General features: G+C 46.0%; 1 protein-coding gene across 1 annotated transcript; it reads left to right on the top strand.

Moving 5' to 3' along the window:
* Positions 1-6817: 6817 nt before the first annotated feature.
* On the top strand, positions 6818-8531 carry LOC137562221 (piggyBac transposable element-derived protein 4-like). Its single transcript, XM_068273553.1, has 2 exons — positions 6818-6979; positions 7110-8531. The coding sequence occupies exons 1-2, from the start codon at positions 6818-6820 to the stop codon at positions 8529-8531; spliced, it is 1584 nt and encodes a 527-aa protein (XP_068129654.1).
* Positions 8532-11292: the final 2761 nt, after the last annotated feature.

Here is an 11292-nt window from a genome sequence, read left to right as displayed (position 1 = left end):
AATTCTGAGCTATATGTATATCTAATGTTGATTGTATATTGTGTATGTCTATATTTGAGTACGAGGTATTACTGTCATTCCAACGTTTTTCCTGCCTTTCTTTCTATGTACCGCTCCATTGTGCCAAACCCAATTCCAGGCTTGACCCAGTCATGCTTGGCAAAATAAAATGATTCTGAAAGTCCTTTCACACTGTACCGAAAAGTTGCATCGCGCAACCATACAGTGGAGCACACAGTACAATGAAATGTATGTAAATACATGCTGTGCATTACCCTGACAGGACTCGCCGCACTGCACCCAATGTGAACATACCATAGATCATTGCATCTCATTGGGGTACGATGATATTGTTCACTGCGACGGAATGCAACGGTTTCAGTGTAAAGGACCATTTGAAATAGCCATATACTGTACAATTTCTTGCCCAATTAGACATTCAACCAGACAAAAAAATATATTTTAAATTGAAGTGGATTTAATTATTTACAATTGTAATTATGATCGATATTATGAATAAAACACTGAACTGCAATGTTGGTTTTTGGTTGATCGGTTATAATGTTGGTCATAATGTGGATCGGAATTATAATCCTGATTACAATTGAAAGCAAAATTGTATAGTGTATGGCCAGCCTTATGCTACTTATGATACGTTTCTGTACCGTGTATCGAGCAGATGATGATATTCAGCAGGTCTGATGATGCTGCTTGATCCCCGCCCGCTCGATCTGCTGGGCATACATGGGAATCGATCCGGGCGGACGAGCAGGGACGTGGCGGGAGTCGATCCGGCGGCTAATCGGCCGCCGGATCGACCCGTGTATGCCCAGCATTAGGGTTCATTAATGGTAGTTGCATGATAGGTAAGGGACAAAACATGAGAAAAAGGGCACACGTAGACATTTTTGAAAATAGATCACAAATTTGATTTAATAAAAACATCAACTGAAGAAAACCTATCACTGCAAGGCCCTCTTGATTGATTTTCAATCATTTTATGAATTGAACATTAATCAAGAGAAGCCACTGTAATATGGATTGAGTTACCATGGAGACACAGGAGAACTGGATGCAATCCATGGCCACATATCTTGCGTGAGATTAGCGGTATGACAATCCAGCAGTGTATAGCAGGATTATGTCCTCTCCAGAGCCACTGGACTGGCCATCTCTGTCATTTGTGTTGTGTCACTGATGTCCGTGCCTCGTAGCAGCTTCTCAGTTACTCTGTCATACGAAGTCAGTGTGCAATCACCATTTCTGTAACTTATCTGTTCCTTACAGCTGCCAAACAGATTCACATCTGCCCCAAAAATCAGCTGGAGCCAAGCCTGAGTCTAACTTATATGACGAAAGATGGCTCTTGCTACTCCTCATTTCCTACATAATGCCCCAAATCGTTGAAATATGTATTATTTCTACAGAGCAAACAGGAAAGACAAACTATTTTTAGATATTAGTTCTAATCTGTATCAGATTATGAGGGGGTGCTGATGAGTTCCTGGCTTTGCCCCTTTCCAGATGAAATAGAAGAATGATTGTGGGGGCACATGACAGCCTAATATATGAGCATGTGATTGTGAAAATATAAGGGGTTTGTGATTCCGGGAACAGTTTTTTTTCCTTTTAGTGAGAAGCTGTGATGGCAGAGGCACAAGCAAGTTTCATGTTGTTGGTGTTATGGGCCGTCATGAAGTTTTTGATGTCACAAACACAGGGGTGAAGTGTCCTTCCTACAGCACAATCAAAACCCTTGTTATCTTGCTTCAAGACTGTGCAATTGACTGTTGAGGTTGAGCCCTGCAGCGGGCGCCCCCCGAAACCTCAACTGACTTGGCAACCTGCAATGCTGTCCATAAACTGATATCAGAATCAGAATCTTTTATTTCGCCAAACATGGCAGGGATCGTGCCCGGAATTGGGTTTGGTGTACACAGGGCTGAAAGCGACAATACAGTGTAGTACAACAATACAACACAGTACAGTAGAAATTACAACAAAACAAAACACACTACAGTACAGTAGAATACAACATATGCTAAAAAGATAGCCCAGATACAAGACCAGATCTCACAGGAGCGTGTTGGGTTTGTTGTTCTCACCACTATCCTAGACATGCGCAGGTTTTTAGCTAAGTGGATGCCGATGTGTTTGAACAGTGATTAGAAGAAGGCAGGAAACAACAATCTGGAGGTACCGCTCCACCGCACCGTGTGAGACAGTGCTGGATCACGGGCAGCCAAGCCCAAAGAAAGCAAGAAAATGGAAGACGGTCCGCACAATGTCTCCAACAGATCAATACATTTTATTCAGGACATATCCAGATCCACATAAAAGCACTCGACTAACATGTTTCAGACATGAAGTCCTTAATCATAGTCGTTCTTACAGCCCTCTGTGTGAGGTTTAAAAAGAGGGGATGGGGCAGTGAAAGGCGGAGTGTGGACCACCCACTGAGGGAGGGGTAAATCAATATTTGCCACTTACCACCAAACACTGACACGTCCCTGAAACACTTTTAAAATCATACAGCAACAGAAATTAAAACAAAGAAGCAACGAACCTGGGAGCAATACCAAAACTAAATGTAACAGTATTTGTACATGTTGATAGTTTGTCACACATAGCAAATCGCAGGTAGGTCAAGGAGGGGCAATGACTGGGGGGGGGGGGGGAAGGAAATTGAAGCGGGGGAAGGAAAAGAAGGAAAAGAAGGGGGGAGGGGGAAATGACCAAAAAACATCAGCCTGTAACTAAAGCCAGATCCCACCTGGCGTTGAGTCCTTTGGGTGATCTAGTCCCAAGGCGAAAAATCCAAAATGCCTCTCTTTTTTGGATCATTGCTTGTAGGTCACCACCCCTGCTGGGTGGACAAACCTTTTCAATGCCCTGGAAAGAGAAACCTGACATGTCACCCCCATGTATGGTACGATAATGTTTGGCCACATTAGAAATATTTTGAGTAGACCAACCTGCTCCCACATAATGTTCGGAGATCCTAGCCCTAAGTGGTCTAGTTGTACAACCGACGTATTGAAGGGAGCAGACATGACAGGTCACCAAATAAATTACATTTTTAGAACCACAATTAATGAAATGTTTCATGGTGGCTTTATAACCATTACTTAGAGATTCTACAAAGTGAGTCCTCGTGTGCACAATGCAATAATTGCATGATGGGATCGCACATTTGTATGATCCCTTCACATTAAGCCAGGTAGAGGAGTGCACATGAGAATCAAATAAACTGGGGGACAACAAACTACCCAATGTAGGGGCTCGCCTACTAGCAAAACTAACGCCATCCTGAAGAAAAGGCCGCAACTCATCATCACCCTCCAAAATGGGTAAATACTTGCTAATAATGCGTTTAACGTCCTGAAATTCAGAACTATAGGTGGTGACGAATGTGGGCCTCCCCTCAGGACTGCGGTTTGGGGCATTGCCCCTAATTAATTGACCCCTAGGGACAGAGGCTGCACGTTGCTTACCCTTCTCAATAATCCATTTAGGATATCCTCTTTCTAAAAAGCGCCTTTCCACCATGGCAAACTCATTTTTTTCTGATGTTTCATCAGAGCAGTTGCGGCGCGCCCTAATAAATTCACCCACCGGAACTGCCCTGATTGTATGTCCAGGATGACAACTAGTTGCCTGCAACGTGGAATTACCCGCACAAGGCTTCCTGTATGTCCTGGTGCGGATGACTCCCGAAACCGGATCACCCACCAGAGTCAGATCCAGATAGTCTATGGATAGGGGTTGCCAGACATGGGTGAACTGTAAATTACATTTATTATTGTTAAGGCAACTCATCAATGCTTCCACTGTATCTGAACCACCCTTCCAAACCACCAAGATGTCATCTATATATCTCCCGTACCACGCAACCTGCTCAAGATGGTGCCCGCCACCCCCAAAGATGTGGAACTCCTCCCACCACCCCATATAGAGGTTGGCCAACGAGGGGATGAACTTAGCCCCCATGGAGGCACCACACCTCTGGAGGTAGAAGACACCGTCGAACATAAAATAGTTGCGGGTCAGGAGATATTCTGTGGCAGCACAAATGAAAATGCACAAATCAGAGGAATACCCTGAGTACCTGGCAAGATGATATTGGAGGGCAGTTAAAGCTAGGTGGTGTGGGATGCAAGAATACAGGGCTCTAACATCAATTGTGAGCCAACTAAAAGTATCCTCCCACCCAAAACTCTCCATACTAGCCAACAAATGCTTCGAATCTCTAAGGTATCCAGGCAGCCTCCTCACCAGGGGCTGCAGCATGGAATCCACCCAATCGCTGAGACGCTCCCCCAGAGAGCCAATGCCGGCAACGATGGGCCTACCCTCTGGGGGGGCACCCGGTTTATGTATTTTAGGAAGATGATGAAAAACTGGAATGGTAGGTGAATCAACCCTTAAGTAGTCAGCAAGTCTATGGTCCAGAACTCCAAGACTCCGACCATAACCAAGAAGACTGAAAAGCTGGTTCTGATATTCCTGGGTTGGATTTCCCGGCAACCTGAGGTATGTCTGGGGATCCTCAACCTGTCTCAAGGCCTCTATCCTGTAGTCTGAGCTATCTAAAATGACCACAGCCCCTCCCTTGTCTGCATTGCGTATGACAACATTTTTGTTGTCCCGCAACCGCTTAATGGCTGAGTTAAAGCATGCAAAGTCATTTTTAGCCATTGTGAAGCTGCACTGGACTTTTCGGCTAGGTTAGTGAGGATGAAACCTGGCTTCATCTATGATTCTGAAACTAAGGAACAGTCAAAGGAATGGCACCACAGTGTTTATCCGTGGCTAAAGAAGTTCCGCACATAAAAATTGGCTAAAAAAAGTAATGATGTTCATTTCCTGAGAAAATTATGGTATTTTGCTGGTTGACTACCTACCTCAGAGCTCTAGTATCACCGGACAGTATTATGCTAACCTCCTGAACCAGCTAAAGTAGGCAGTTATGGAGGCAGAAATGTAATGGAATGTTGACCAAAGGTATCTTTCAATGCATCTGCGCACACGTCCAATGTTTTGACTGCCAAATTGAACATCCTGGATTTCCAATTGGTCCACTATCTCCCCCCTACTCACCTGACCTGGCCCCTTCGGACTGTTATTTTTCCCTGAACTTGAAGAAACACCTGAAGTGGCAATGTTTTGAAGACATTTTTAATGTTAAACATGCTGATAACAGCTGATTTGAGGCTCAACCAAATAATTTTTATTTAAACAGTCTAGAATAGTCAAAAAAGTAGACACCTTCTAATAACGAGTTGTTCCACCTTTAGCTCTGAGCGCAACCGATATTTTCTTGGCATGGTCTCAACAAGTTGCTGATACCGTTGCTGAGGAATGTTGGCCCATGCTGACATAAGAAGTTGGGAGAGATGGTGGCTTTTCCAAGCTTTGAAGTGATCTTTTGAATTTATCGCACAAATGATTAATAGGATTGAGGCCAGGGGACCGAGCTGACCATGGAAGCAGGTTAAACTCTAATTGATGTTCCTTAAACCAATTTGAGACCAATTGACCGTGGTGGTAAGGGCCCACAACAGGTGTCTTTTTATATTTTTGTGATACCAAAAGCACGCTTGATGGTCTCCTGCTGATAAAGCCCATCCTTTGCAAAGTCAATCTTGTTGTGCATTGCCCTTCTGTTGTTGCGGACTATGTGTGCTACTTGCCTTTAACCTCTCTCATTTACCAGCCTTTTTCCTCCAGAATAGTCCTTATTGCTTAACCCTCCTGGCGGTAACCCCGACCTGAGCTCGGGGTAGGAAATACATGCAACTAATGGTAATCCCGAGCTCAGGTCGGGGTAGCTAAAAATAGCTGTGTGCGCTGTGCAGGAGTCCCGCGCGCCGATCGGCGCTGCTCAGCGGGACTCCTGCATCTGTCCCCCGCAATGCGGCATGTGTGTTTGGCCGCCGGGATCCCCAGATCCCCTGTAATCTAGCGGGGACCCGGCGGCCATGTGATCGGGGGTAGTGGCGGCTGGCGGAGGCGGCAAATACCTGCTGTGCGGGAGTCCCTAGAGCGATCGGCGCTCCCCAGGGACTCCTGCCTGGCTCCCCCAGCAGCATCAATCGGCTCTCCCCTCTTCTTCTGCGGGAGTCCCTAGCGCGATCGGCGCTCCCCAGGGTGCCTGGCTCCCCCAGCAGCAGCGGCTGTCCCCTCTTCTTCTGCGGCTCTCCCCGCTTCCTCTCTACGGAATTCCGGCCTCCGGGTCCCCTCTCGCCCCAGAATGCTCCTGGGGACCCGGCGGCCAATCAGAGCAAGCAGCGTGACGTCGGGCGGCGTGACGTCATGGGGGTGGGCGGGAAATTTGAAAAAGATTATTTTTCATTGGCCCTAAAGTGCATTGTATTGGATACACATGTATGAATTACATGTGTATCCAATACACTGTTGCCACTTGCATCCCTGCTGTGAGCTGTGAGCTGTGATCTGTGATCTGCTTTGATCTTTGTGATCTGCTGGATTTTTTGGATTTCTGTGTACCGACCTCTGCCTGAACTTTGACCTACTCTCTTTGCCTGCTGATTTTGCCCGATTGGATTTCCGTGTACCGACCTCTGCCTGAACTTTGACCTACGCTCTTTGCCTGCTGATTCTGACCGATATTGGATTTCCGTGTACCGACCTCTGCCTGAACTTTGACCTACGCTCTTTGCCTGCTGATTCTGCCCAATTTGGATTTCTGTGTACCAACCTCTGCCTGGATTTCGACTACTCTGCCTGCCGCCTGTACCGACCTCTGCCTGGATTTTTACTACGCTCTTCTCCTGCCACCTGCCTGTCACCTGCTATGGCGTCATCTTCAAGGCATCTCACAGCGGAAGCGCTGATGCAGTTAGAGGACAGCGATCCGGATATGCCGTCGCTGGAGGACTCCAGTGACAGTGATGCGCCTGGCAACCTGTCGTCCGACAGCGAGAGTGACAGCGACTCCATCCCCAGCGACACGGAGGTCAGTGACGCACGAGTTTGGTGCCCAGTCAACACCACTCGGGCCCCACCACCGCCCCCCCCGTTTCCCTTTTACTGGGGAACCCGGCCTGAAGGTTGCTTGTGAACACTGCCCCCTGGCCTACCTGCAGCTGTTCTTCAGTGACGCTGTCATTGACAAAATCGTGGTGGAGACGAACCGCTACGCCGCGCAAGAAATTGCTGCTCCACGAAGGCCCCTTTCCAGGACCAGGATGTGGGAGCCAATTACCAAGGAGGATTTGTGGCGGTTCCTTGGACTGATTATTCTGCAGGGGGTGGTGGGGAAACCCCTGCAGAAATGGTACTGGTCGACCAACAAAGTCATCGCCACCCCGTTCTTTGGCACGGTCATGTCAGAGTACCGCTTTGGACTCATTATGAAATTTCTGCATTTCGCAGACAACACTGCCTTTGATGAGTCCACCCACCCTGCGCCAAAGCTAAAGAAGATATGGGAGGTTCATCAGCTGGTCATGGAAAACTTCCGCAACACTTATGTACCCCAGAGGGACATAAGTGTGGATGAAAGCTTAATGGCCTTCAAGGGCAGACTGTCCTGGATCCAATATATCGCATCCAAGAGGGCCCGGTTTGGAGTAAAGTCCTACACTTTATGTGAGTCTGCCACCGGATACATCTGGAACAGCGTACTGTACACCGGGAAAGGGAGACAGTTCAACCCTGCATTCAGCAATTACGGGCTGGCGACTTCATCCGTGCTGTCCTTGGTGGAGCCACTTTTGAATAAGGGGTATTGTTTGACAACGGACAATTTTTATAGTTCACCTGAACTGTTTGAGTTTCTTATCAGGAACAAAACCGACGCCTACGGCACCGTTCGTCACCGGCGAGAAATGCCTACTGCCTTCGCCAAGCAAAAGCTGAAATCTGGGGACATTGTGGCTTGGCAGAAGGGAAAAATGTTGGCACTCCGCTGGCGTAACAAGAGGGACGTGTGTGCGCTCAGCACTGTCCACGATGCATCCTCTGTCACCACCAGAACGCGAGGAGGGAAAGTCCTGGACAAGCCGCAAGTCATCCTGGACTACAACCATACAATGGGTGGGGTGGACCGAGCTGACCAGGCGATGACATACTACCCCGCAGTGCGGAAACAGCAGAAAAAGTACTATAAAAAATGTTTTCGTCATCTGCTGGAACAGGCGTTGTGGAATGCATTCATCTTGCATAAGCAACGCAGCGAAAGGCCAGGATCACATGCTGACTTCATATGGAAACTGTGTGAAACCATATGCCTGAAGTACCCAACTTCATCATCAGATGTGCGAGTTGGGCGCCGTGCATCATATGTGGTCAATCCGGAGCGCCTCACTGGCCGCCACTTTTCTGAATACATCCCACCCACTCCAAAAAAAGCGACACCAACAAGAATGTGTGTTGTTTGCTGCAGCAAGACGGATAGCAAGGGTAAGAAAGTCCGCAAAGAAACCCGGTTTTACTGCCCGGACTGTGATGTCGGCCTGTGTCCCGTTCCATGCTTTAAGATTTACCACACACGGGAGGTGTACTAGGGATATACTGTACTAATTATTGTATATACTGTACTGATTATTGTGTATATATATATATATATATAATCTGCTGCTTATTTGTACAGTTTTGCTATTTCAGTTTATTGATAAATTTATTTTTTCCTGCAAATTTGTGTTCCAGTCTTTTATTTATATGTAAAATGTCTACCATGCTTTTATTCTGACATATTTTGGTGAGTTATAACTTTTGACTCGGAGGCCCTAAAATTCTTGAAAACAATGTACCGCTTTTGACTCCTAATTCCAGACAGAAATGAACCGCCAGGAGGGTTAATGTTTTATTTTTAAACACCCTAAACACCCGAGATACTGTTGGGCTAGAAAATCCTAAAAGAGTCATTGTTTCAGAGATGCTAGCACCAGCTCTTCTTGCACTAATGATCATACCTCGTTCAAAGACACTTAAATCTTTTGTTTTTTTACATTAACTTCCATGATAACGATGTCATCCAAAGCTGAGCGCTCCTTATATAAGCAACTCTGCATTCCATGTCATTGTTGGACTGGTTTACTTTCAAATAAGGGGTGTCTCTAATTTTTGGGCCACTCAGTGTATGCTGTACCAAGTGCATCAGTCTCAATATGTTGAATAAATGTGTTATTTCATAACGCTGGCTCTCATCTTTCTGGGCAGTGGGCAATGCTAGAAACCCCCTTATATCCTTCTGGATATGCATAGCCATTGTGCAACAGTGTATTTAACATCCAACGTATTTAAAAAAAACATTGCGTGGTGTTTGGCTCTGCCCATCCATTCCATGACTTTTAGGGTGCGTACACTCATGAATGCTTTCTCCCCCAGGGTTCAAGACCTGATAAGGCAAGGGCACTGAAAATTTGCAATACTGCCCAGATCACTATAAGGCTCCCAGCACACTGCAAATCCGTTTTGCGATTCCGTTTCCGATTTTCCCTGAATACAATCAACAGAAAAAGGAAGAAAAAACGCAGTATGCAGTAACGATTAAAAATCGGAACCGGATGTAAAAAACGATTAAAAATCGGAATTGGAATTGCATGCAGTGTGCAGGGAGCCTTAGGGATTGGAATCGCATGCAGTATGCTGGGAGCTTTAGGAATGGGAATCGCATGCAGTGTGCAGGGAGCCTTAGGAATCGGAAATTGCATGCAGTGTGCAGGGAGCCTTAAGCTGAGGCATATTTCTGGGGCTCTACAAACCTGTGATTTACAATGTGTGCCACTACAAAGCTGGGAAACATTACAAGGGTCAGAGCAGAACAAAGTTTGGATTTTCACCTACAAGGATATTGGAAAGCTGGCATATACTACTAGCAGCACTAGGTACTTGGCACATACTACTGGGAAGCTGGCACACACTTGTGGGAAAACCAGAAACCTGACACTGGCACACACTAGCATACCTCCCAACATTTTGAGATAAGAAAGAGGGACAGTTTAATACATGCCCCTGCCACACCTCTAACCACGCCCCCAACACACCCCTAGTCAATGCATATCACACAGAATTCATAAGCAGACGAAGTACTTTTATCATCACACTGATCCTTTCTAGTATTCTTTCATTTTAACGTTTGAAAATGATAAATATATCAATTTAAAGGATGGGAATAAAGTTTAGAGTCAGTTAAACACATTTTTTTCCGGAAAAAAATACCTATATTTACATAGATCTGTACATCAGTCCTGTAAGAGGAACAAATTAAAAAGAAAGAAGGACAGAGGGATTTGGTTCCCAAAGAGGGGCAGTTGGGAGCTATGCACTAGTGGGAACACTGAAAAGCGGGCACATACTAGTGGAAATAATAATAATTGCAGTATTTGTATAGCGCCTTTCTCCTGTCGGACTCAAAGTGCTTGCGAGGCAGCCACTAGAGCGCACTCAGTAGGCGGCAGTAGCAGTGTTAAGGAGACTTGACCAAGAAACTCCTTACCGAATAGGTGCTGGCTTACTGAACAGGCAGAACCGAGATTTGAACCCAGGTCTCCTGTGTCAGAGGCAGAGACACTATCCAGTCACTGAAACACCAGGACGTTGGCACACACTCTGGCAGCACTGAGAATCTGGCTCACATTAGTGGGAACATTGGGAAGATAACTTACAGGTAACACTGGAAAACTGACAAATATTACAGGGTTCACTATAAAGCTGCAACACACTACTGGAGCATTGGAAAGGTAAACACACTACCAGGATTACTGAAAAGCTGAAACACATTACAGGTAACACTGGAAAGCTAGAACACCCTACTGGGAACACCAAAAACTTGGCACACTATATTTGCTATACCCATGTTTGCCTGCTGTGTCCACTTCCTGCTTTTCAGCCTCTGCTCCCCTTGAAAGGTCTCAGGTATACTTGTTGCCTGAAGTATGCCATGACAAGTATGTAATGACCAATCATACATCACTGAGTATTTCCTGCGTGACTCAAATATTCATCCAGGAAATGCAGAAGAGTTTCCTGATTTCCCTTAAAATAGTAAAGTGGAATAAATAGAACTGCTTTGTTCTGCAATTGGGCTCTTGTGACTATAAGAGTTTGACTTAGCTCAAAGCAAGTAGGCATCCTCTGTTAGGTAGAAGGATGGAAGTCTGGGTGAGTCAAGTGGCTCTTATCTGCAGTCCCATTGTAGCTTTCTATATTTAGATTCCTATCAGAGGGGCTTGCAGTATATTTTCTAGTGAAGTCAATGCAGGCAGATAATGTGGCTGAACTCAGGGCGCGGCAAAGGCTGAGGATTGTACTAGAGCCAGCGCT

Source organism: Hyperolius riggenbachi, chromosome 3 (assembly GCF_040937935.1).
Source record: "Hyperolius riggenbachi isolate aHypRig1 chromosome 3, aHypRig1.pri, whole genome shotgun sequence".
Classification (NCBI taxonomy): Eukaryota; Metazoa; Chordata; class Amphibia; order Anura; family Hyperoliidae; genus Hyperolius; species Hyperolius riggenbachi.
This window is presented reverse-complemented; position numbering and strand designations above follow the sequence as displayed.